This window comes from Candoia aspera, chromosome 6 (genome assembly GCF_035149785.1).
Source record: "Candoia aspera isolate rCanAsp1 chromosome 6, rCanAsp1.hap2, whole genome shotgun sequence".
NCBI lineage: Eukaryota > Metazoa > Chordata > Lepidosauria > Squamata > Boidae > Candoia > Candoia aspera.
In genome coordinates, this window is record NC_086158.1 from 85,747,275 (window position 1) to 85,774,914 (window position 27,640).

At 38.3% G+C, this 27,640-nt stretch overlaps 1 protein-coding gene and 1 long non-coding RNA gene across 5 annotated transcripts in view; one reads left to right on the plus strand and one right to left on the minus strand.

The window, feature by feature from the left end:
• JMJD1C (jumonji domain containing 1C) overlaps positions 1 to 27,640 on the plus strand; it is a 137,013-nt gene that overhangs the window by 75,977 nt on the left and 33,396 nt on the right. For all 4 annotated transcript variants that reach the window (XM_063307581.1, XM_063307580.1, XM_063307582.1 and 1 more), the window contains exons 3-7: positions 2,334 to 2,447; positions 20,603 to 20,708; positions 25,974 to 26,098; positions 27,196 to 27,339; positions 27,448 to 27,634. In XM_063307581.1, the coding sequence (XP_063163651.1) occupies positions 20,702 to 20,708; positions 25,974 to 26,098; positions 27,196 to 27,339; positions 27,448 to 27,634 (463 nt within the window). In that variant the 5' untranslated portion in view covers positions 2,334 to 2,447; positions 20,603 to 20,701. The remainder of the gene's footprint in view (positions 1 to 2,333; positions 2,448 to 20,602; positions 20,709 to 25,973; positions 26,099 to 27,195; positions 27,340 to 27,447; positions 27,635 to 27,640) is intronic.
• Positions 5,537 to 9,258, minus strand: LOC134500337 (uncharacterized). The gene is made up of 3 exons (XR_010068238.1): positions 9,091 to 9,258; positions 8,665 to 8,749; positions 5,537 to 6,710 (listed from the first exon to the last, which is right to left on the minus strand). It is a non-coding gene; the product is annotated as an uncharacterized LOC134500337 (long non-coding RNA).

Sequence of the window (27,640 nt, forward strand, 5' to 3'; positions counted from 1 at the left end):
CCCCTCCCACGCACCCTCCCCCAACCCCTTGGCACTCACGCTGCACCTTCCAGCTCCCTGCACGCCCTCATGCAGCCTCCCCAAGCCTCGCTGCATTCACATCGCACCTTCCTAGCCACTAGCACACCCTCCCTGAGCCTCACCATGCTCACACCACACACCCTTGCACACCCTTCCTGAGCCTTGCTGCACTTGCACATCCTTCCTAGCCACTTATGAGCCTCTCCCACCCAGCAGCAGCCACCCCAAGCCCCACTGTGCTCACACTGTGCCTCCCCACCACTCACACACCCTCTCCACCCGGCAGCAGCCACTTACCTGTCTACCAGTCTGCTTGTGAGCTGCCTGGGACTTGCAACTTCCTGCTAGCTTCCCCACAGACTCTGGTTGTTGAAAGCCGGCAGGAAGTTGCGAGGAAGTGCTCACTTAACGACCCACAACCCTTGCCTAACGCCAGCAACGGGGTCTGCAGCGATTGCTGTTGCTAAGCAACATGGCCACATGTTGTCGTGCTTTATGACCACGCTGCTTAGCAAGGGAAATTCCAGTCCCAATTGCTGTCGTAACACGAGGACTACTTGTAGTTGGATGCAATTAATATAATGGGCATATTGTTATTACGCACATAACAGTCTCTGATCTTGTTGCAGGATTTTCTGAATTTTGAATTATATTTATCTCTTAGATTGAAGTCTAGTTTTTTCAACTGAAGACTTACGGGTTGTGCATAGGAGAATTCTTTCCATTTGTAGAATTGAGTTCCAGGCAGGCTCCAGTCAGTATCGGCAGCTGTAGATTCCAAGCGGTAAATCTGGCTCTGCTTTTACAGCCAAGCATTCCTATTCCCCACCTTTCATTGTCACTATCATCCTTGTAGAGGAAATTTCCTTGAAGGAAATATGATTCCATAACAAGAAAAAAAAGGAACTAACCCAATCAGCACAATCAAAATGAGCAAGGGAAGGACTGATGTGTGGCTCAGGGCTCAATTTCTTATCCTCGCTTACTGATTATTTCATGTTTGACAAACTTTGTCCAGGAAATCCCACAATATTTTCTGTTCTGTTGTTTAAAAATTAACAATTTGCCCCTCATGCTACCCCATTTTTGTTATTCAGTATGCCCCATCTTTTGTGGGCAGATGAATTAACTTATAACAGGCAAGACTATTTTTGCTCCCTCTTTAGTTGTAGATACATTTGTTCCTTTAAAAAAAAACTGCTTTCTGCTACTTACATTGCTAAAAACTCAAGAACTATAAAATATAGCTATTAGTTGGAACACTTGAATCCATAATGGCAGTGAACATTAAAGAAAAATTAGAGAAACAATAGAGGACTGTTAGGAGAAAAGGGTGGAACTCAGCTATGAATATGTTGTCCCAATTATTTCACATGGTCTGTCCTCAGCACTGCCAGCTAGTAGCACTTGGCAGATTTTGTCTGGGTTTAGGAGCTAGGTAAGATCAGGTTTGGTTATTATTTGAATGGGGGCATTGCTAGGGAATTCCAGGGTTGCAGAATAAACTGAGAAGTTGAAAAGGGCATTTTAGAAGAAGGCAGTAACAAGCTACTTCTTTACTGTTGCCAAGAAAACTACATGGAAGTGTCCATAAAGTCATTAGGAGTTGAAATTGATTTGAAGAAGATTTCGCTTAATTTGATCCTGAGAATTATTAAGGCTGGAGCCTATCCTTTATAATGATGCACACTGCACAGAAAGGCAGAACAGAAAATTGTCTTCAGTAGCTTCAGTTACATGATGGTAGTTTCTCAAGCTTGCAGAAAATATTTGGGCTCAAAGTTTGAAAATAAGTGTTACGTTAAATACATTGCTGCTTTTTTTTTCTATAAGTTGAATAATGTGAAAGATTTTGGGGAGGCTGGGAAAGGAATGGAAGAAAACACTAACAATAAAGAGAGAGCAGTGGGTGGGTCAGTTGACAGCACATCTCACGAATAGCAACTCAGCCCACCTGGGGAGAAGTATGGGAAGAAGTGTTTCAAAGTATTCAGAGAGACACTGTCTTAATTATCTCACTAAAAGTGAAGTTAAGAAATTCTTATTACAGTTTTCAAGTACTTGCTAGCATTAAAAATACTTTCCTGAAATCTGTAGTTGTTGCTTTCTTGGTTTTTGCCCAGCTAGGTGGGACTTGACAAGTAACAATTGATCTAAATAGGATAATCAGAATGAAAGTAGCTTGATCTCCCAGTGATATGTTCTGTTCTAATAGATAATTATTTTGTATTTATCAAGCAAAATAGAGCATAGCATATTTAGAACTTTAACAAGCAAGATGTTTACATTCTTGTATTTTATTTTTTCCATAGACTTTTAAACCTTTGGTTGGGAAAAGTGTATACAGCTCTATTACTGCAGTTGAATTTCTTGTGGACAAACAGCTGGATTTTGTAACTGAAGATGGTGCCTTTCAGCCCTATCAGGTAAGAGTTACAAAAATTATTAAATCTAATATACCTTAATTTAAAAACATGTAATGCATCTTCGGTATTAGTACTGAGGAACTATTTGTGATAATTAGAGACTAGAAGTATTTCCTTTTAGAAGTTGATGGTACTTTTGGGAAATACTCAGGTAATACGCTAGAGGAACTTTATTTATAATACAGATACCCATATTTGAAATATTTTGTTCATTGTTTTAAATCTGCTTTGATCTCAGAGGTATAATTTTATAAAAGGACCGATCGTAAGTCCCCCTCGTTCAGCGCTGTCATAACTTTGAATGTTTGCTGAATGAGTGGTCTTAACCCAAGGACTACCTGTATTATAAAATGGACCCTTGCCTCCTTATAGAAGGTGCAGTATAACAGAACATGGGCTACAGATTCAATGGGTCCTTTTCCACAAGGGCACAATCTTAGCTCACAAGGCGCTTTTTTATATTTGCCATCAAGAACAGCTGTTGGGAGGGCATTAAGACTTCTAATATTAGTACTCTTTGGAATTAGAGAATGGTTATTTAATTTAATTATTTAATATATTTATATTGGCAGTCTAAAAAATAGATCTTGAGTATTCAAACACATTCCTGGATAGGGTAGATTGATCTAATTGGCCTTCCAAATCTCGTCAAGGTCATCTCTTGAGTTATGGTGCACAATTCATGGACACGGCTGTCAACCAGCACTATATTTTGATTACCAGACCACCATTTTGAGAGAGTGGGTTCAACATTTTTGCCTCTCTTGTGTGTGGGGGGGAGTGTTCTTAAGGGTAGGATGTGAAGGCACTATGTAAAGTTAAGACATTGACTCTTTAAAGTGAATTTCATTGACTCTCCCCCAGAATTAGCTGATTTTTCTTATTGGTGGAGGCTAGGGGGAAAAATAGTATCCAGTGACATCATAGCATCATACCTGCAGCTTGGAGACTAATAATTCTTCTGGTTAATGTATTATGTTAAACCGTGGCATAGGGTGGGTGGCTTGGTTCAAATTTATGATTTCTAGTAAAGCAAACTATGAATTCAACCTGGAATGAACAGAAAACAGGTACACTTTCTTTTGTGATAAAGCAAAAACACTTCAGAACAAGTGAGAAGTTACTGTCCTTCTAATTTATAATCCCCTATAGTCATGTATTGTATTGTTTTTGTTTTTTTTTACTTTGTATATCAGAGTCATGTATGTGAGGCGGGGTCTATATGAATTTACTAAATAAAGAAATAAAATTGAAGAAAAGCTGCTGAAAGGGCCTTAGAGTTGCTGAATACTCAGTGTATTAATCAAGATCTAATATGTTTTCCCTTTTGAAAAGCTATTTCCTTGCCTCCTAAAACCTGAAATTATCATCCATATCTCCTGGTGAAGAAAGCTGTAGTAAATTTAACATAGCTGATACTAATGTGTTGCTCTCCATTTATAGGTAACATATAATAGGTATTTATCAGCCAAGGAACCAAGTACAATCTTGATATAGTGCCAGGTCAAAAGCAAACAACAGGAGGTTTCCAGATACGTATGAAACTGCAAAAGGATAGCCTGTTTGATTATTTTGTCCAAGAATTCATGATCAAAAGTATAGCCACATTTGTCTGGAAAATTCTCATCTGTTTTTCTTGGAGCAGAAATAATTATTATTATTTATTAAATTTATATGCTGCCCAGCTCCCAGCAACTCTGGGCGATTTACAATTGTTAAAGCATTTAAAAACAAAGAACTATACAAAAAAATGCAAAAACAGCACAAGACAAAATAACAACAATGGCAAACAAAACAAACCTGGAAGAGAAAAAAAGGAAGGGGCACCGGTCGTCCTCTCCAAATAAAATGGCATTAATCAGAGATGCATGCGGATAGCATTCTATTATCTTGTTCCAGAGCATAAAGAACTAGCTTTTATCGGCTAACACAGACATAGTTCCAGCTTTAATTGACTCACATGTGCTAAAGGTACTTGAGGTCACTTTTGTCTTTACTGCACAATATACGGGGCAGATACCTAGGCCTGCATTGAGTTTCCTGGGGAACGAATCAGAACAAATAAAGCAAACTGAGGTGGAAAGAGAAAGAGAAGATGCTCTTTTGAGGGACTATGCTGCAACAAATCGTCTGGTCCTAATGGCATTCATCCAAGAGTTTTTTAAAGAGTTGAAATACAGAATTGCTGACTTATAAGTTGTCAATCAAATCAGGCTATGCTAGAGGCCTGGAATGTAACCAGTATGATACTGATTTTTTAAAAACGAACTCAGAAGAGATCTGAGAAATTATATGCCTGACGGTTTAATGTCTGTTCCAGGCAAATTGATAGAAACGGTAATCAAAGAAAAAATAATTGGCTACATAGTAAAGAAGCCTTGCTGAAGAAAAACCAGGATGAATTCTACAGAGTTAAATCCCACTCACCATCTTATTAGGGGTTTTTGTTTGCTTTTGCTTTTTGTTATTGTTTTTAGAGTGTCAACAGGTACATGGGTGGGATGGTGACCATGTCAATACTGCATATTTGAATTTTCAAAGCCTTTGACAATGTTTTTCATCAAAATCACTTGAGTAAATTTGGTGATTATGGGAATAGAGAACCTTGGTTTTATGACTTGCTAAGTAGTTAAAAACAGAGAGCGAAGAGTGGCAATAAATGAACAATATTCTCAGTGGAGGGAAGTAAGTATTCATGCTAGTTGATTAATTCTCATCCCAAATTAATAATTTCTTAAAATTAACGAGTATGAAAATATGAACTAAAACTTTTTCACAACCCTTTTTTTTTCCTTCCTGACATTCTCCCTAAACGTAACTTCTCCAATTGCATCCTTCTTCCAAAAATCCTACCTCCCCAGTTACATTTATGTGTAGAAAAAAAGTTCCCACTGGTGATAATGAGAACTTTTTCTTGGCCTGAAATTCTACAGACATTTGAAGAGGGGAAGCAAATGTTTGCAAATGTGATAAAGTCATGTGAGATTTTATAACATGTCTTTCACATGGAAAGCCCTCTGCTCTTGGTTCAGTTGGACGGGTAACTGTTGCCCTTCCAGTAAGGGAAATAGGAGTGATTAACTGATTGATTATGTGCCGTCTAGTTGTTTTTGACTCCTAGCGACCACATAGATTCTCCACTTCCTTCTCCATATTCTTTCAAGTCTCCCAACAGTGCATTCATTGCTGCTGTAACTTGAGTCCATCCACCTTGCTGCTGGTCATCCTCTTCTCTTTTCTTCCACCTTTCCCAACATTAGAGTCTTTTCCAGAGAGCTGTGTCTTCGCATATTATGTCCAAAGTAGGATAATTTGAGCCTGGTCATTATGCTTGGGTGAGAACTCTGGGTTGATTTGTTCAGTGATTCATCAGTTTGTTTTCTTGGCTGTCCACAGTATTCTCAGGAGTCTTCTCAAACACCAAAGTTCAAAGGCATCAATACTTTTCCTAACCTGCTTCTTTAAAGTCCAGCGTTCCATAGAGCGTCATAGGGAATACCATGGCTTGCACAATTCTTCTCTCTGTAGGTATAGACACATCATGGCATTTGAATATATTTCCCAAGGCCTTTGTGGCTGCTCTACCAAGTGCTAGTCTGCAGCATATTTCTTGACTTCTTGTTCCTTTACTGTTGATGGTTGATCCTAAAAGGCAGAAGCTCTCCACCACTTTGATATCTTCATTGTCAATTCTAAGGCAGGTTGTTCTACCTACTGCCATTAGTTTGGTGGTTTTTATGTTTAATTTTAGTCCCATTTTTTCACTTGCTCTTTGACTTTTAGTACAGTACTAGGGCTTGCAGATCCTTTACATTTTCAGCTAGCAGGGTAGTATCATCAGCATCAGTTATTGAGGTTTCTTCCTCCAATTTTAAAACCACTCTCATCTTCTTAAAAGTACCTGGCTAAATAACAGCCACTCTAACCTCATCTTTTTATTAAAGCCAGAAAGATATAATCCAGAGAGATATTTAACTGGGTCTTGGGTAGCAATGGTATAAAGGGAAAAGAAGGGACATTGGAGGCTCAGTGACAAATTTGGGGCTCATTAGTCCAGGCATATCATAGTATATCATATCACATATCATATCACATGTATTTATTAAATTTATATGCATAGCAATACCCATGCCGTTCATTTTTCATTTTTATTTCTATTTTGCCTTCTCTTCTTGTCACAATGATGTGATTAGTGGGAGTTCTGTGTTTGCATCTGGTAAGTGACTCATCACTTCCAATGTGCTGCAGTGTGGTGATCATGACCTGAAAGGGAGGCAAGGAATAAGGAGAACAAAATTCATTGATGTGTAAGATTGTTCTGTTTACTGCTTGCTGCTGCTGCTTCATGTAGAGGTATAACTGCAAAATGGACAGCTGATCTGAGTAGACGTAATGGATAGCACATTGGCAACCATCTGTTGAGAGTGATTAAGACCCTGTACTAATACTAGCAGAACACCCATTTCTGGTGGGGATGAATGAGTCTGGAGAAGGTTATGAAATACTTAATTTTTCCTCTTGTGGTATTTTTACCATTCCCAGTCACCAGAAGTATAGGTAAAGGTAAAGGTTTCCCTTGACGTAAAGTCCAGTCGTGTCCGACTCTAGGGGGCGGTGCTCATCTCCGTTTCAAAGCCTTGGAGCCGGCGTTGTCCATAGGACACTTCCGGGTCATGTGGCCAGCATGACGACTCGGAACGCCGTTACCTTCCCGCCGAAGCGGTACCAATTAATCTACTCACATTTGCATGTTTTCGAACTGCTTGGTGTGCAGAAGCTGGGACGAGCAACGGGAGCATAGGCTTCCATTAATTAAATTTCCATTTGCTGTATTTTATTTATTCCAATTTATATAGCCACCCATCTCATATGTGTGACTCTGGGTGGCTTGCAAACAGATAAAACAATGTAAAACAACCAGACAATACAACAAAAAGCAGTACAAATAATACAAAAGCATATAAAAACCATTAAAAATCATAAAATTCATAGCCAAGGTAATCACATCTAACAGTAACACTCAATACAATCACTGTGCTGGCTCTGTCATGTTCCCTGGTCCCCATGCCCATTGGCAGAACCATGTTTTCAGGGTCTTTCAAAAGGCCAGCAAGGTTGGGGCCAATCTAATCTCCAAGGGGATGATGTTCTAAAGGATGGGTGCCATAGGAGAAAAGTCTTTCCTAGGCCCCACCAGATGATGCTCCCTAGCTAATGGGACCTGCAGCATGCGCCTCCCGCTGGATCTACTGGGATGGGTAGATGTGATTGGGGAGAGATGGTCCCTCAAAGAACCTGGTCCCATGCCATGTAGGGCTTTATAGGTCATTACCAGCAGCTGGAATTAGACCTGGAAGGAAAGTGGCAACCAGTGCAGATCACAGAACACTTTTTCTCAGCACTTTGCAAGAGATTATAGACGGGGGGGGGGGCAGGTTGATCATTTGTTTGTTTTGGTGGGTATGTCATCAAGTCAGTGTTGACTGCTGGCAACTGCCTGGACTAGTCCTGGTGTTGTCTTCTTAGTAAAATTTTTGGAAGTTGTTTGTCATTGCATTCTTCCAAGGACTGAAAGTGACTGGTCCAAGATCACCCAGCTGGTTTCATGCTTAAAGTGGGACTAGAACTCACAGTTTCCAGCTTGTAGCCTGATGTCTTAACTGCTACACCAACTGGTTCTCTTACTACCTTTTTAAAGAGGCTTCTTCCTCCTTAATCATTCTTGTCCATATTATGTTTGAAGAAAATGTTTTTATTTCTGTGCCAACTTGTAAGGATGTTGCATTCTGCACCTAACATATTTATAGTCGGTTGTATAACATTTGAATAGTTGCAGACATTAAAACAATTATGATCCATATGGAATGTATTTCTTTGTTTTGGTCCTATTCTCTTTTATCAGGTACACTTGAAATTTACTGGATATGTGTTTGTTGCTAAATGAGAAATGTGGCAATTTTAAAACTTGTTCTTATTATAAATATGATAAATGACTGACAGTCCTGTAATGTGCCTAAGATAAAGAATTAAAATTGGATATTCAGTTAATCTGCAAGAATATCAAAATAAAGACAATAAAGTCCAGATGAAGGCTCCAAAATAGTTTGATTTGATTTGCTTGAATGTGCAATATGATATGGAAAAAGGAAAAAAACTGTTCTCTCACAGGAATTCTTGGTAAAAAAAAAAAAAAAAAAAACTGTGCAAAAATGTCTACCTTAAATTTCTGGGGTCTCAAAATGCAGCCATATCTTCTGTTGAAATTTATGAGTATTTTATACCTTTTTAGGAAGAAGTGACTCCTGAGAAAACAATTAGTTGAAAATCAATTTAGCCAACCCATATATAAATATATATTACATTGCATTATAAAGTTTCTTACACTAGCATATGGCAGAGTGAAAAGAAAAGAAAGTAATGGTTAATTCCCTTTCTTCAAGTCTAACAAATTAGGGAATTGCTTTCAAAATAGAGTTTCTGAGTACACTTTACAAAATAAATCACTTTTTAAAATCTTGGAAAAGAGAATGATCCAATAGCCTTCATAAAACAATGCTATATATTTATAGTATAGTTTATATGGAATATAAGTATGGAATATAGTTTATTCTGTATTATGCTTGATCCAGTCTCTGTAACTTACAATTTCCCTGGGGTATGTGAAGTGAGTGAATATATAAGCATCTTCACTATTGTCCAAAACCAAAAAGATTTTAACTCAAAATTATTTTCAGTGCTACAAATTGCCCTCATAAATGCATCAGAAAATTGTAAGAGCTGAGACAAATGAAGTAGAACCAGGGTCTCCTTAGGCTAGAGAGAACTGTTAATCCAAGGCCATAAAACAACTGGCCAAGTATCTGATTAACTCGGAAGGATGAAAGAAAAAAAAAGCCTGGAATTTAAATTCTGCTATGTATATATATGTGTGTTTACACACTGCAGTATGCAATAATCTGTTGTGTTCAAGGTTTCATTCTGTCTGCAATAAAGATTCTAACTTAGCCAAATTGAGTCTAAGATAATTTCTGTACTAGTGACTTGTGTCTTCACAGTCATTGTTGAAGTGACATAAAACCTGGCTCCGTTACTGTTATTTTGGTCCAGCAGTGCTTGGAAAACTCTAGAACAGCATTTCTCAACCTCAGCAACTTTCAGATGTGTTGACCAACTCCCATGCTGGCAGGGGAATTCTGGGAGTTGAAGTCCACACGTCTTAAAGTTGCTGAGTGTCATGAGTGCCGTTGAGCTGAAGTCGTCAGTGCAATGGCACACATGACAATAGCAAGGAAATAGGAGAAGGGGCTCAAGATAAGTAGCCATCAACTCACAACGACTAACGGCCAACAAACAATAACTAAACGGATCACGGAGCACACCCAAGCCATCAGCGCCAATACAACGGAGATCGCCCAGCTGACAGCAATCACCGGATGAACAGAAAACCCGATGATGGGCGATCCCGGAACGCCAGCGGGGCCTCACACCCCCTCACCCACCGGCAGGGCAACGTATTGGACAAAGGGGGGTGACGTGACCGCGAGTGAGGGGGCGCTGACCGGCGCGGGGTATTTAAACCCCGCACCGGCGCGCTCCTGTCACTCTCAGCTTTTTTCTTCCGATGCTGTAACTGCGCTGTGAATAAACCAGAGCCTGATCCATCGAACCAGTGTCTGAGCATTATTCAGAGGCAGGCAGCGCATGACACTGAGGTTGAGGAACAGTCCTCTGGAGGACACTCTGAATCACTACTGTGGAAATAACCTGAGAGCTTTTTATCATGTCAAATCAAACGCTGAACAAAAGGTGGAGAACTATGTGGAGAACTGTGATTTCCGTTTGAGCTCTGGTATGAAGCCTGTGAAAATACGAAGTTTTGAGTTTTTAAGTTTTTTTCTTTTTGGATGTTGAAGGTAATTTGAAACATTGGACTTAAATAACATAAATAAAAACTGGAGTAGGCTCAGAATATTTCTCAATAGGGAATTGTGTTGATTCAGCAGTTCTAGGGAGAACATTGCTGTGCAATTTGCGGGCAGCATCCAGTCTTGAGTCAGTGACCATTTTCCCCTGGCCACGATCCTTGGAAATGTGAAGGTGCTTCTACTTGCACATGTGAACTTTCAGCTTTCTTTCCTGGCAGCTTTCACAGAGGCTGGGAGTCTTTCCACTTCTGGTATATGAGGGGAGGAACTGCCATGGAAAGACAAATGGTTCTTCTCATGGTTTTCCTGGATACAAACCATGAAGTCTGCATTACTGGGAATTGATCTTCTGGCTGCAGTTTGTGAATTTAGAAACTTAACCATTACTGTAATGAAAATAATGCACTGTTATAATATAGAATTTAAATTTCAGTAAAGTTTCTTTTTCCATGGCAAGCAATTTAAAGTATCTTCAGGTCCATATTTCAATGCTTCTGGGCAAAATTATTTATTTCCTGTTAATACTAAGTTTGGATTTAGAAATATAATTTGAAGAATTCTATCTGCATCTGATCAATTCATCCTTAATCTTATTCTTTCTTCTTCTCTATCATTTCTGGGAGAGAATATGTCAGATTAAGTTAGTCATTTTGAAATAGGGTTGTTGGTCTTTCATTAAAGACATCGCAATTTTGGTAGCTTTTTTTTTTTCTGGAAGAATTTAAATTTGTGTTTAAAATAATAGGAAATAAAAATTCCATAGCAGTTCTTCAAGATGTATACATGTAACTATCCTGTTTAATATATTAAAGTGGGGGCACAAATGATGTAATAAATGCTAATAAAAAGATTTTTTTTCCAAGCCTTAAAAACAGTGGTCTGTTAAGAATGGGAAAGAACTATAAATTTCTTTAAAATAACAGATTTTTAAACACACACAGAAAGGACAAAGCTATATTTCTTGGACTATTTCAGGACAGTGGTAGGCTGTTAGAATTGTATTCTTTTAGTTAATGGTAAATGGGGAAAGGAACCAGTATTTTGAAAATGAATATTGCAGGTTACACTTCATGTATGAATGGATGGGGCAAAACAAGCTTAGATTAATTCTTGCCAAGGTGGAATTTTAGTGGTCAATAGACACGTGGGCTCTCTTTAAAAAGTGGTCCTCTAGTTCCTCTGGATGGGGAGGTGAAGGAGATGGTTTGCGACTTGTGAGTCTTCCTGGAGCCATGACTCCTGCTTAAACAGCAGGTGGCAAGGGGGGCCATGGACAGCTTTGTCTGGTGTACCATTTATGGCTCTACCTACACCAGGATGCCCTGACCTTGGTCACACTTGAACTACTGCGACTGTATGGGGCTGCCTTTGGAAATGACCTGGAAGCTGCAGCTGGTAAAAAAAAGTGGTGGCAAGATTATCAACAGGATAGCCCCACCATTGTAGAATTATGCCTATATTAAAGTCACTGCATTGACATTCAGTAGGCTTTGGGCTGAATTCAGAGTGCTTATCATTCCCCTTAAAGCTCAAATGGCACAGCACCAAGATACAACAGGCACTGCCTTGTTGGAATTGAATCTGCCCATCTGGTCCAGTCATCAAGAAGGAGCCTGCTGAAAGTTCACAGGGCATGAGTGAGACAGCAGACCTTTGCTGTAATAGTCCCTATTTTGTGGAATACTCTGTCCCCCAAGATATATGCAACCTTCCCCTCACCCCACCCACCCTGCTACAAATCCAGAAAGAAGTTAACACTGTTTTATTCCAACACGCTTTCAGTCCCCAGCTGACTGACCATTGGTGCCTGTCTTGGATTTTATGTTGAGTTGCATATTTGTTTTCTTTGTAATTAATTTTTGGCCTTGATATTGATTTGCATTTAGTTATCATTACATTTTTCTTTTTGTTTGAAGTTGTATGGAGGAAGTTATAAGTTATATGTTAATCATGTAATCAATCAACCCTTCTGCAAAATGTATACTTGGAGAAAAAGGGTGGATTCTCAAAATGAAGATATTAGCTTTTTTGTGTGCAAAATCATTGTCATAAGTCCTCTGGATTGCCTTTTGTGTGTGCTTAAAATTAGAAAAATCTGTTCCACACTTGGAACAAATAGCCCACCTAAAATGTTCCTTTGGAAATGTGATCTGATGGAACAATTTGAAATATTTCAGCTGTTCATCACAAGCAACAATAGAAAATTGAAACAAACCCTTGTTCCTCTGTAATTCCTACTGACTTAAAGACATATTGTGCAGGCACGCTGCAAAAGATACACTTTTTTTTTTTTTTTGCTAACTATTCCTTCTCTTATCTGCCATGTAATGGGGGGGACCCACTGGCTGATTTTTCTGTAAGTTGGGTGATAGACAGCATTCATGATTGGATCTAATTGCCAAAAGAAATGCGGTTTCTATTTATTTTTTGTGTTCTTGGCTTACCTGTTGTTTTGTTTTAAATCCAGAACAGTGATTCTTTGTTTAAGCTTTCCTACAAGAAACAAGCTGCTTCTAGAAATAAAATATCCAAGAATTACTGCTTTATGATAATTTCTCTTACTTTGCAGCTTGAGGTAAAATGAGGGATAATTAGAAGCAGTTTGGTCTTAACTCACAAGCGCAAATGTAGTACAGGTGGTCCTCGCTTAACGACCATTCATTTCAAAATTACGATGATGCTGAAAAAATAGATTTATGACTGGTGCCTGAAGATATGGCTGTTGCAGCACCCCTGTGATCATGTGTTCAAAATTTGGGTGCTTGGTAGCCCACCCACACAACCACAGGGGCGCTGCAACTCCCCCCACTACCTATCTCCCCCCCCCCGCCTATCTCCCCCCCATGCCCTTTTGGCCCCCTGACGCCCTGCACTCCGCTGCCCCAGCTGACCCTGCCGTTGTTTTGCTCCCACTGCTGACAAGGCATGCCCAGCCTGGCTGCTGGGCCAGGCCGGGCCAGCTTCAGCTGTGGAAAAAGGAAAACAAAAATGGTAAAGACAGCAGCTCTTTGCAGAGGGATTGCTTTGAGCCCTTTTTTTTTTTTCTTTTTTGGAACGAGAAGCTAGCTCAGCCCCCCAGCAGCTTGTTGCAAAGGGGCTGCTTTGGACTTTTTTTTATCTCAGCTGAAGCTCAGCCCAGCCAGGCCAGGCACATCGTCAGCAGTGGGAGCAAGAAGCCAGCGAAGGTCAGCTGGGGCAGCAGAGCACAGGGGGCAGGGGTCTCGGAGTGCAGGGTGGCAAGGGCGACTGCGGCTTCCCAGGATGTGGCAAGCAGCCTCAGAGCCGCACAGTTCTGGGGCTGCTTGCCGCCCCTCAAGGCAGGGTGCAGGGCGGCCAAAAGGGCAGAAGTGGGGGGGAGATGGGTGAGGGGAGTTAGAGGCTGGGAAGAACCAGGCCTGGAATCACTTGGATTGGGGTGGGTGCTCAGCTAACAGCCAGTAAAATTCACTTAACGACGGCAAGGGGAATTGCTGGGATTGCCATCGCTAAGCAATGCAGTCAAGTGACATCTCACTTTAGGACCACATTGCTTAGCAACAGAAATTCCAGTCCCAATTACCATAGTTAAGGGAGGACTACCTGTATGGTAATATGATAATATATAGGGTTGTTGTTTTTTTTCGTTCAATCGTGTCCAATTCCTGGATACTGCCTGCAGTTTATTGGCAAGATTTTCAGAAGAGGTTTGCTCTTGCCTCCTTTCTAGGGCTGAGAGAAAGTGACTGGCCCAAGGTCTCCCAATGGGCTTTGTGCCTAAGGCAGGACTAGAACTCACAGTCTCTGGTTTCTAGCCTGGTGCCTTAACCATTACACCAAACTGGCTCTCTTAGGGGGGTAAAGTGCTATTTATAAAAGAATGCTGTGAAACTGTGATACCAGATTTCTGTGGGTTTTCACTATGTAGAGAACTACCCTTGAAAGTAAAGGTTCTCTGATTTTAAAAGGATTAATATACTGGTATTAAAATTTGATTGAATTTTGGTTATTGCTCCTTGTGGACAAAAAAAGTTTATATTTCAGTTGTGTACAGCAGCTGTTGTACATTTAGTCATCTGAATGAAAGTGAGGAATGTAATTCTCATTTTATTTCTTGACTTAAATGTTTCTTAAATTTTTAAGCTGAAATTAGATTACAGATGGCAAGTATGTGTGTTGCTAACATCTATGACAACAGCAAAGTCTTATCTTTATTTTTGAAAATAATGCTTAAAACTATATACATTCAAGACAGACATGATTATAACAAAACACATATGGAATAAGCTTTCAGTTTATAAAGTATATAAAATATATTGGTGGCTTATCTGTATCTCTGAATTTTTTAACATCTTATTTGGATTCCAAATAATTTTATATCAGTAAGTTTACAGTATATAAGAAATCAGTTTCCTTTACAATGCAAATTGAGTTTTCATTTGTTTGTTGTGTATAAATCTGCTACTGAGGTTTAGTTTTTTCTTTTTTTTAATTAACATTAACAATCTCAGATATGCAGATGATACCACTTTGATGGCTGAAAGTGAAGAGGAACTGAGGAGCCTTATGATGAAGGTGAAAGAAGAAAGTGCAAAAGCTGGTTTGCAGCTAAACCTCAAAAAAACCAAGATTATGGCAACCAGCTTGATTGATAACTGGCAAATAGAGGGAGAAAATGTAGAAGCAGTGAAAGACTTTGTATTCCTAGGTGCAAAGATTACTGCAGATGCTGACTGCAGTCAGGAAATCAGAAGACGCTTAATCCTTGGGAGAAGAGCAATGACAAATCTCGATAAAATAGTTAAGAGCAGAGACATCACACTGACAACAAAGGCCCGCATAGTTAAAACAATGGTGTTCCCTGTAGTAACATACGGCTGCGAGAGCTGGACCATAAGGAAGGCTGAGCGAAGGAAGATCGATGCGTTTGAACTGTGGTGTTGGAGGAAAATTCTGAGAGTGCCTTGGACTGCAAGAAGATCCAACCAGTCCATCCTCCAGGAAATAAAGCCAGACTGCTCACTTGAGGGAATGATATTAAAGGCAAAACTGAAATACTTTGGCCACATAATGAGAAGACAAGACAGCCTGGAGAAGATGCTGATGCTAGGGAGAGTGGAAGGCAAAAGGAAGAGGGGCCGACCAAGGGCAAGATGGATGGATGATATTCTAGAGGTGACGGACTCGTCCCTGGGGGAGCTGGGGGTGTTGACGACCGACAGGAATCTCTGGCGTGGGCTGGTCCATGAAGTCACGAAGAGTCGGAAGCGACTAAACGAATAAACAAAGATGGAAAGAAACAGCACAATTACAGGCTAATAGACCTCACCATCTCTCCCATTGCCTTTAAAACAGTTGGAATTTTAAGGTGTTGAATTGGGTGCCACAAATCAGATTCCATCATTATGTGCTGGAATTACAGACCGGCAATAGCTCTTGTTGAACTTTTTGGATTGGTTTGAACATTTACCTACCAACCAACCGCCCAGAGTCCCCTTTTCGGGAGAGATGGGCGGCGATAGAAATTCGAAAAATAAATAAATAAATAAACCACCGCTTACCAATGTTTTTCTTAGGAGATTTACACTATTGTCACCTATTATGTGCAGGACTACATTCTCCCCTTGGAACCAGCCCAGCCAGTTTGACCTACCTGGGAGAAACTGGTAGTGATTCCCCCTTTTATTTTATTTACTTTTATTGGTTTTAGAAAAGTGTGTGCAGCAATCTATAAATGTGGTAAATAATTGGTTACCTTTTTTTGGTCTCATTTTGATGCACTGCTTTTTAGTTTTAAAAGCCCTTTGATCTTGGGACTTGAGTTTTAAGGATTACCAAATGTTTTATTCTGTCCTCATATTCACTGCACACCAGCTGAGAATCCTACTTTGTGTTCCACTAGGAAATGAGAGTTACCAATGATGGCATTTAGCATTTTGAATGTGTTGGTGAGGGTTGTTGATTATTTTCAATCAGTTAGTAAAAATGTACTTGCTTTTAGTGGCTAAAAGTGGTAGTCCTCGAGTTACGATGGCAGTTGGGACCAGGATTGCTGTTCCTAAGTAACGATGTCACATGACCGCATCGCTTAGCAACAGCAATCCCGGCAATCCTGGTTGTCATTGTAACCTCAAGAGACTGATTGTTAAGTGGAAGCGGAAGGAGTCCCAGGTAAGGTTGGGGGGAGGCCCGATGTGGGCTGTGCACAAGTTGGTGCAGCACAAGCTCAGGAAGGCTGGGGAAAGAGGGAATGGGGGTGTGTGAGTGCAGGAAGGGGGGCGCTGATGGGTGTGTGTGTGTGTGTGCGTGTGAGTGAGTGTTGGGAGGCCAGGGAAAGAGGGCGCTGGTGAGTGTGTGCCTGTGTGCGAGCACAGGAAGGCCCAGGGAAGGAGGGTGGCATGGTGAGTACATGCGTGTGTGCGAGTGCAGGGAGACCGGGGAAGGAGGGTGCGTGTGTGCGAGCAAGGGAATGGGGAAGGAGGGCGCAGTGCATGCGAGTGGGGGCGGAGGCTTACCCAAGCAACTTGTGACCTTCCCTGCCAGCTTCCCAACTAACTTTGCTTGTGGGAAGTCAGCAGAGGAGGTCACAAACTGATCACAAGACTGCAGGATGCTGCAACCCACTGTAAGTGGGAGCTGGTTGCCAAGCACCCAAATTTTGTTCACATGACCACAGGATCAGCACAACAGCCAGAACTTCAAGAACCAGTCATAAGTCCCTTCATTCAGTGCCATCATGACTTTGAACAGTCGCTGCACGAATGGTCATAACTCAAGGACTACCTGTATAATTTTCCTGATTTCTTACTGCTATGAGGATTTGTGTCCTTTTTGTTGCTTATTTTCAAATGCTGCTTATTGGCATTTTTCTTTGTCTTATTAGTTGGAATACATTTATTCTAATGAGTTTAGCTACCTTGATTTTCTTGCAAAAAAGGGACTACTGATAAAATAATTTAAGCACAAAGCAGTAGTTGTTAGGACCAAACTGAATATGCCACCGTCCGGTATCAAACAGTTCTTCCTCTAGAGATACTTAAAAGCGGAAGCTGAGCTACTGCTCCCTAACTGGCTTGGGAGATGTAATTTTTAACCCGCACCGTCTTGCCATATCCTTGATCCAAATTGCTTCCCCAAACTTCGCATTGCTCCTCTGGAGGAATTGTTTAGAGAAGGTGGGAACTGTGCTGAGGTGGTTTCCTCAGCACCTCAGACAAGATGAAAATACATGGGAAAGAATTAATTCTCTTCCTAAAGTTCCTTTGGAAACAAAGGAATCATTCCGACCTATTTTATCACTTGTAGCTTTTCCTCACTTTGCTAGTTTGGCCGTCACAACAAACACCCAGAAATAAATGTCCCTAAATGATTCCCTGTTATTTGATGTGTTTGTTAGTGCAGTTTTAATTTTCCCTTCAGTTTTCCCTTAATGCTCCATTTAGCTGTTGATACTGCAGTAATAATTTTCTTTCCTGCTGGAAACAGATTTGAATGTACTTCTGTCCACGGGAATGTTTTTGTTATTATGTCTATTCCTCTTTTTTAAAATTTAATATATTTATTTTTGTGACAATACAATATTTAATTTAATAATAGAAACTAAATTTCTATTTAATTTAAATATATTTTATTTAATATTTAATGTATTAATAAATATATTTAATATTTATTTTAAAAATACAAACTAAAGATACAAACTAAGAAGGAAAAAAATCTATCTTACATTTTATACTTATCAATAGTCACTGGCTTACCAATGGATTCACTACTATAATTTTTTTTTTAATCCTTTCAATTGTGTCTGATTCTCAGAGAGTGCCTGGACAAGTCCCTGCAGTTTTCTTGGCAAGATTTTTGGAAATAGTTTGCCATTGCCTGCTTCCTAGGGCTGAGAGAGCACGACTGGCCAAACGTCACCCAGCTGGCTTTGTGCCTAAGGCGGGACTAGAACTCACAGCCTCCCAGTTTCTAGCCTGGTGCCTTAACCACTACTGTAAACTGGCTCTCACTATACTATAAACAATACAAAATATTATTGTAAGATATCACAAAATCTTTGCCATAATAACACATATTGCTGCATCCTTTGATTGATAGAAAATATTGCCTTTTCCAAAACAGATCACACATTTCCAACAACCATTCCTTGACATCTGGAATAATATCACTTTTCCAATTTCTTAATGTAATTCTTTTTACCACCCCCATGGTCAATACAACCACAATTCCTGATAAAAGTCAAATTCCAAAGCTTTGGTGTATGTATGTATGTATTTAATACATACATACATGCATATACCTTTATTATTTTTATAAGTAATTAATACTCCTTCCTCCTTTTTTCCCCACAACAACAACCCTGTGAGGTGTGTTGGGCTGAGAGAGTGACTGACCCAAGGTCACCCAGCCAGCTTTCATGCCTAAGGCAGGACTAGAACACAGCCTCCTGGTTTCTAGCCCAGCACCTTAACCACTAGACCAAACTGGCTCTCAACATTACATTAACATCTTTAACATTTAAAGATTTTCCCATAAATCTGCTAATATACATTAATACACAATCCCCAAAAGACACTAAATGATTACATGACCATATCATGTATGTCACTGAGCCTTCAAATTTCTTACACCTCCAGCATAAAAAATCTGATGTCCATCCTTTCAAGTACATTATTTGGGGATTGCAATACACTCTAAATATAAATTTTTGGTGAATCAACCTTAATCTTAAATCTGTAGATACCATTTAAACATTTTTAAAGACCTGAAGCCATTGCTGTGGCTTTATCAGAAATTCCAGTTCTTTTTTTGCCTTTTTATATCATGGACTCTTGGGGGAGGGGGGATGATTATGATCAGTAAATGCTCATGTCTTATGTCCAAAGGATATACAGCATCTTAAAAATAATGCAAATTCAGTTGTCAGTTTAATGGAGAAGGCCATTTGTTTCTTCTAACCTTCAGTGAAGGTGAAAAAATGTGGATAAAGGCAGTATAAACATCAGAAATCATTGACACTCCTTCCATCCACAAATTTTGCTAATGTTAGCTAGCAATTAATCTTGGGTACTTTTGAGACAGATAGTATAAACAGAGTTGGTTTATTTGACTCTCCATAGATAGTTTTAAAACTGTTTTCACTTTTTTATTCAGTATTAGTATTTAACGTAGAAAATGCTTCCACAGCCTATATCGTTAAAAAGCACAAGGTAATCCCACATTTTTTTATGAGGATTCAGACAAATTTACCACTATGTCAAATTTCAAAGCTGGATGAAGAATAATAGAGAACAAGTAGGTTGCCTAGCAGATATTTTCCATTTGAAACTGAAAAAAGAAAACAAACTAGAAAAGGTTAATCTTTAAAAAGACTGAAAGTAGGCTTTTTTATTCACTGAAGACTGATGAAGTGTGATGAGTTAGCCATTCCCATTTCTGCTTTGTTCATATGTGCAAGTCTCCATTCTTTATGCCAGAAGAGAACAAAATTCAGCCTTGTGAGTGTATTGTATTTGTTGTTAGAACCCCAGATCCACCAACTGGAGGCAGTAGCTCAGGGAAAACACAATTGGCCATGAGCAACAATGTGAGCAGATTTGTAAACACAGTGTAAAATCCAAATCCAACTGTAGATAAAGAATCCTGGCAATCTAGTTCAGATCTCAAATTACTGTTGTTAATAATACAAATCAAATTTAAAAACACAAGTGTATATAAAACTGGCAGACATACATCAGTCCTTCCTCAAGAGGGATGTACTTAGGTATATGTACATGTACTGTACATGTCCGGGTAAACAAGCATCCTTAATTCACACTTATTTAACAACAGTAATTTGAGATCTGAATTGGATTGCTCTGACCTTGATTTTGTGGTGGATGTAGTAAGTTCATGGTTGTGACAATCAAAGGAGATATTATGGGGGCTGCCAAATGGGCTATTACAGGGAAGGGAGATTAATAGATAATATTAAATTAATGGTATCTGATAGAATATACATCCATATTGGTCTTTTTCATATGTTGTTTAACTTTTAATAATTAAACATGGTATTGTAAATAAAATCTGAAAGCATCTTTGTATTGACTTCATATTTTTATTGTACCTATGTTTTAAAGTTTTCTGCAGAAGTAATACAAGAAAAACATTTTCTGTTATCTGATTTTTTTTTTCAGATTTTAGTATTTGCATCAAATAGTTGAATAATAAATGTTGACTAAGTATATCATAGTGTTTCTCTATTTTCTTCTTTAGGATGATGTAGACAGTTTAAACCCAGTTCTCAGGGATAATCCACAGCTTCAAGAGGAAGTAAAAATCTGGGTGAAGGAACAAAAGGTGCAAGAGATTTTTATGCAAGGTAATTTTGAGAAATATACCTGTTTTTCATTTAATTAGATCTCATAAACATTCATAGTGAAACATGATTGCTTTAATTTTTTAAATTGTGAAATAGATGTTAGTTAATATTTCTAAACCTGTGATTTGGTATGCGGTGACCAGATTAGTGGTTTGTAATTTCTGTTGGTTGTGCTTCCCTTCCAGATGCTTAGAGTATTTTCAAATGGTTAGATGGGTCTTGAATGATCCCATGGCTATTTGAACAATGAGATCATTTTTACTAAATAGTATAATTTAAAAAAAATATATTTCAGTGCTGAAAGCTGATGTGGTTAAGAAGGAAAATTGAGTATGCATTAGCAGTAGTTTGTTTTTTTGAATTACCCACCAAGATTATGTATTAAATATATTAAATAAAAGAGAGAGAGATACACACATTAAATAATAGGGGTAAAACATTTTTGATTTCAAGAACTAGCAAGGTATAATGGTTAAGGTGGTGGACTTGGGGTAGTGAGATCCTAGTTCTAGTCCCCCCAAAAGTGACAAAGCCAGCTGGGTGATCTTGGGCCAATTACTCTCTTTCTCAGCCCTAAACAGTGTCAGGCCTGTGATAAGCTGGTTCAAAAACAAAACCTTTTATTGCCCCATGCATTTGTGGTTTGCTGTGTGACATAGGGGAATGCAGCACAAAACCAATCCTTCAAATATGGGACATACACTAAGGGAAAAAAATTATTTCAACTATTTTAGGCTCAAAACACCCTGTTTTCAGTTTGAAACAGATGTTCCATGTGCATTTCAGAAGTGCTTGCTGCCAGAAGTAGGTCTGTTCTAAAGTCTAATGCTTCTAAAATGCTGGCGGTAGGAATGAGTCAGATTGCATTGAGCTCAAAATGGGGTGTTTTAAGGTCACAACAGTTTGAATCAAAACGCTTTATGTGTCCCTATCAGACAATCTTCAGCTACCAAATGTTATCGCAAAACCTATACTTCAAGAACTGGAAATGCTTTTTTAGTGTTTTTAATTTCCCTTCCCAAAGAATATGAACCCTCCTGGATCAGATGCAGTTTCTGTCTGGACTACCATGTATTCCATATTGGTTAGTCAAATATTTCTGGAAATTCACAGTATTTCATAAAAATAATCTATATTTTGTGCTTGTGTCCAATGGCTGCCACTAATGTCTGAGAAGCAATATCAGTATCAATTCTTTTTCATGGGATGTCTCCCACATTGTTGATCCATGCATGACAGCTGAGCTCAAGAACTCTCATCCTAAAATGTGCATAATCTTAAATAAACAGCCAGTCTTAAATTTAACTGGCTGTTTTCCAGCCAGTTAAAGCCATAATCAGTAGGGCTATGCAGTGTTTCAAATTTAATTCAGAAGAGTTACTTTTAATGGGAATGCAGCACCTGTCTGCAACTCATTAAAGTAGGTTCTGGATTGCACAGCTGTTTCATGATTGCACAGCTACACTAAAAACCTCCCTACAGCAACCACACTAACCTAGAAACAGATGTGGTAGCTTTAATGTGTGGTAGACAGATGCTATGTTTGCTGTCCTACATGTTCCAAAGCACTTCTGAATTTGAAGTATTGCTCAGCCTGATTAATCAATATCAGTATTTAGTATTTGTGGTAAAAATTCTAATTTCACTTTGCCATTACAGTATCTGTATTCAATCATCACTGTCCACGTAAGGTAGAACCATTGAAATTAGAACCATTGAGAGATGGGGTGCCTAATAATTTATATACTTCTTCCTTTCCCTAGTAGCCAAAACAATTTCCCATTTTGGTCAACAATATATGCTTGGTGTTTTTTTTAATCTCATACGCTATTCTGTCGGGGGGAGGAGGCAAGATGGCGAAGAGGCAGTATACTGTACACCATAAAGAGCTCCAGCAATTCCTTTGGATTTTAATACTTGCCTCCTGTTATTTAACCCACCACGGAAGATAAGACTTCGTTAATTACTGTTTAAATCCAAACTTCTCTGCCAGTGGATGTCAGATGGGGAACAGCTCTAACAACAGATTTCCCCAAGAAGGCAATAACAGAGATAAACAGAAGGAGGGCACATCAAAACCCAAAAAATGATGACAAAAATACTCTGGACATTATTCTGTTGAAGTTGGAACTGAAAACTGTAATTGTATAATATTGGCAGCACAGCCATAATGACTGTAGCATTTGGAGAATTGCAGTCTCAACACTGTGGAATTCTGGGAATTACATTTGGTTGAGTAGGCAGCATGGTGCATTGATTTCCATATTTATTATAATAGTTTAGTCCATAAACGATTACATTATATACTTGGCTTTCTGTAATATAGCTTATGAACACTGATATGCATTACAACAGTGATCGTACATATTTTTAGAAATCATTCTTTATGGTTTTGATATTCAGAATGAACATTTAAACCATCATTTTTAAAGTAACATTCAAATAACAAAGTTTCAGAGTCACTGAGTTCCAGAATTTTCTGCTCCACCTTTTCTATCTGAAAGATTTGTTTGTGGAAGATTTTTGGAAAGAAAATGCAATTACAATGCAGTGTTAAAGCTTTTTAGGATTCCTTTCTCTTGAAATGAAATACCTCCCTTCTGCAGATTCACCTTGTCCATTTTATTCTTATTCTTTTGATCCAAGTTTGGAGATTAATTTCTCCTTAAATTTTCCCTCAGTACATTTCCCACGGTTAGTTGCTGTTCCTCTGGGAGAAGTGAATCCTTCCTTACTGATTTCCTTTCATTTTTTTTTAATAATGAGATCTTTAAAAATTGAGAAGAAACACAGGAGCAGAAACTGACAGGGCAGTTCACAGAGAGACTGTTAAAAGAAACATTATTTACAAATCATGCAGGGAAGATCAATAAGGAGAAAGTATTCAGGCTGAGTCTGCATGCAACAAATGTTTATTTGAATTTCAAATCTACAGATCTTGACAGAATTCAAAAACTCAAGGAGGCATTTAGTCCTGAGGAAAGGGGCACTGCTATTTAATGTGTGTAATCTCTGTTTTGTATGAAACCTTTGTTTTAATTCCTCAGCCAACTAATTTCAGGAAAGCATTGCTCAAACACTGTTATAATAATACAGTGAGTCCTTGATTTAAGATCCCAGTTTAATGAACTTCAGATGCAACAAACCAGGTTTCTGTCCCATTTCCTCAAGATAACAGATAAGTCTATTGCATTCAAACACTCCTGACCTGGCAGTTAATTTTATGTCATTCACAATGTCAGGTCATTTGTGTAATGACATCATTAACCCAGATAATATACATTACCACAAATGACATAATTTGTAATTTAACAGACATTCAGGAGTAATGGACACCCCCTCTCCCCACTTGGTCTGGTAATTTAAGGTAATGTGGAATCTTGACTTTTTTGCATTGTGCCTTTAGCATATGTTGTTTTCTATTTGCTGATAAGCTATCCCTTTTCTATTTTGGTTTGTTTTCTGGGATCCTCCAGATATCATTTTCCTTAGTAACTTTGGCTGGAAATGAAATATGGATGTATCAAGAGCCTTGGCAGCACCTGGCTGATCTTTTTTGGGCTCAGATGTTAAGCAGGGTCAGGCCCACTTAGAAGTTAGAGTACCATAGACTACCAGGGCCGTCACCTAAACTGGGAAGTTGAAAAAATTCCAGAAGACAATGGCAAACTCCTTCCAAACTTCCAAGAAAACTAAAGGGAAGTGTCCATGAAATGCCCAGAAGTCAAGCTTGACTTGAGGGAGACTTTACCATTTTATACAACAAGAAAGGTGACTTAACATAATAATGGTTTGGACTTGTTGATTTTGAGATTGCTTGTTTTTCAACTCTTACATATATTCCCTGTGCCGAAACTGCTAATACTTTTAAACATAATACATTGTACCACATAATCCCTAGGTATATAGAATATCAGCATTGTCTGCAGGTCATCCGTTTGGTTGCCTGCAGAAGTACTAGCTAATGGGGAAAAGAATCCAGGAAAAAAACCCTAGAGTATACTCTAGACTAATCGATTTATCTGCCTGCGTAAGATAATATTGCAATCAATTTCATGAAGAACAATATAGTAACATTCTATACATTGAACAAACCCTAATGCAGTTGTGTTGGATATAAATAAAACATCTGTAACATTTATTTTCAAATTTCTATCACCTCCCATCTCTCCCGAAGAGGGGACTCTGGGCGGTCACATAACTTGTGTTTGATTGTAACTGTTTCTAAAGCATTTGTTATTTCTCTGAACCTGGATAGATTAATTCAAACAAACTTAAATATAGTTGTTACAATAACTTAAAATGTTAAAAAGTGAGATGTGTTAAGAAACAAGCAGCTCTTTTTATTCCTTGGATAGAAACTTTGAGGTAAGTGATTCTGTACTGACAAAATACAAGGCAATAGGTTTCAGGCCTATATTCCACTCCTTTGTTACTGTAGCCATTGCTAGAGTTAGTGGTACCCTGGATAGATGTAAAAATACCGAAATAATCTGAAGATGGAAAATGTTTTATTTAATTAGAAATGGTGTGGCACAAGCAAATAGTCTGTTGAACCAATTTGGGGTAAATGAGGATAATACTGTAGAAGGATAGTAGATAAACAAGGATATAGAACGTAGTTTTTAAAAAGTGTGGTTTAATTAATGCATGAATTTTAAACTGGCTTCTAAAATAAGCTGTTGCTTCAAAATGACATGTGTGCAGTTAATACATAACTTATAAGTTACATATTTCAATTTATGAATGTAATATTGTTAATAGCACAGTTACAATGGAAATTAAAAAAAGACTGGTGAGGGTAAAAAAATTCTGTAGTCACTTTTGGGGAAATCTTGGCAGCTGTGTAAGTCCAAACTTCAGGGACTAAATTCTTTCTTTGTCAAAAGCACATGTTTATAGTAACAGATGTTGGGCAGCTTCTGTTCATGAAATTAGGCTTGCTTTTCCATTAGCATCTTGTAGTTAACATATGAGTGCATTTCCCGCACCCACTGGAATCGTGGCTTACAAAGAATTTTAACCCCCCTAGGAAACTTAGTATACATCTGCCATATTTTATCAATATCAGTAACTTGTAGAAGTTCAGCACTGAATCCAAAAATAAATGGTAGCCTTTAAAAAGCATGAGGGCGTTAGATTTTTGTTCCTTGGGGTTGTGTTTTTATAATATAATTTAACATCTTTGCTGCATGCACTTCTAAAATTAAACTGCATTGGAATATTATTCCAATAATCCTCAAATGTTATTTTCATTTTTTGAAGGTCCTTATTCTTTAAACGGCTATAGGGTGAGAGTATATAGACAGGACTCTGCCACCCAATGGTTCACTGGTATAATTACTCATCATGATCTGTTCACTCGCACTATGATTGTTATGAATGATCAGGTAATTATTTTTTCTACACTGAAACTATTCTTTAAAAATGCATCAGTGCTGAAGCTTGATATAACTGTGACATATTGGTTTTAAATTGATTTTATACATATACATACTCTATTGTTTTTAAAATAGTGCTTAATAGCTTAAGTTGAAAATGACTGCAAGGCTATTTTAATTTTAAAAATGTAAATAATTGTATTACAGATCTTTTATTTGGTCATAACCTGGAAATGAATTAAATGTGCCCTGATCAAATATAAACAGTTCTTGGAACAAAAGCAGTTTGAAGAATTATTATTGTAATCCTTGGTATTCTCAGAGCATAAATGGAGAAGTAGAATCCAAATAAGATTTTGTCAAAAGTTGTTTCACCATGTTTCTTAGAGACCTCAGAGAATATTTAAAAGGATTGACAGTCTAATTATGCTGAATTCAAAATAACCGAGGGAACACTTACCCATATGATACCGATTTAATAGCTACAATATTTGTTTTTTGCTTTTGAACTGGCTTTCCATCAGTGTAATGGAAAGGTTGTTCAGTATTACTCCTTGGAGTCAAGGTTTAAGGCTGTGTTTGAAAATGAGAGACGTTCCCTATGATAATGTCATTATCCTTTCTTTTTCTTTTTCTTTTTCCTTTTCCTTTTCTTTTTCTTTTTTGTGTCTTTATTTATTTGCATTTCTTAAAGCAAATTTAAGAAACAAAGAATTTGGGCAGCTTGCTCAGTATTATAAAGTCATCAAATTTAATGACAGTAGACAAGTATAAAGACCAATATAACCTTTCATCTAATTTCTTTTTAATGCTGGTTGGTAAGGTGTCATTAATGAGTCTCCTTTCTGCCATAAACCAAACGCATTTCTCTTTCTGTCTTTATACCTTACGTTTATTTGACTACAGTACAAGGATTTCCCATTTGGGATAAGGGGATGAAATCATGGCAGAGCCCTGATAGATTTAAAAGAAAGGATGCCACTTTCAGATTTTTTAATACATTTTATTCAAGCTGCCCTTTTAAATTGAATTTCTGTGTTTCCAATTGACCTTCATATAGAAGATATAAATAGAAATTGATTACATTTTTTCCTATAATAAACCAGGTATTAGAGCCACAAAATGTTGATCCGTCTATGGTTCAGATGACCTTTCTAGATGATGTCGTTCATTCTTTGCTGAAAGGTGAAAATATAGGCATTACGTCACGACGCAGGTCTCGTTCCAGTCAGAACAGCAACACAGCTCACGTAGATATATTTGATTTTTGAATTATATTGTCGTTTTCTTTATGTCTATTTGTGTTGCACTGATGATTTGTAAATGTGTAAACATATATATGTATGTGTATATTTTAGGGCCACTATACCCGAGCTCAAGCAAATAGCCCCAGGCCAGCAATGAATTCCCAAAATGCAGCACCAAAACAAAATTCACAGCAACAACAACGAAATACTCGTCCAAATAAAAGAAAAGGTTCTGATAGTAGCATGCCAGAGGAAGAGAAGCCTAAAGAGGAAAAATATGACTGTATAGGTCAAGGAGGTAAAA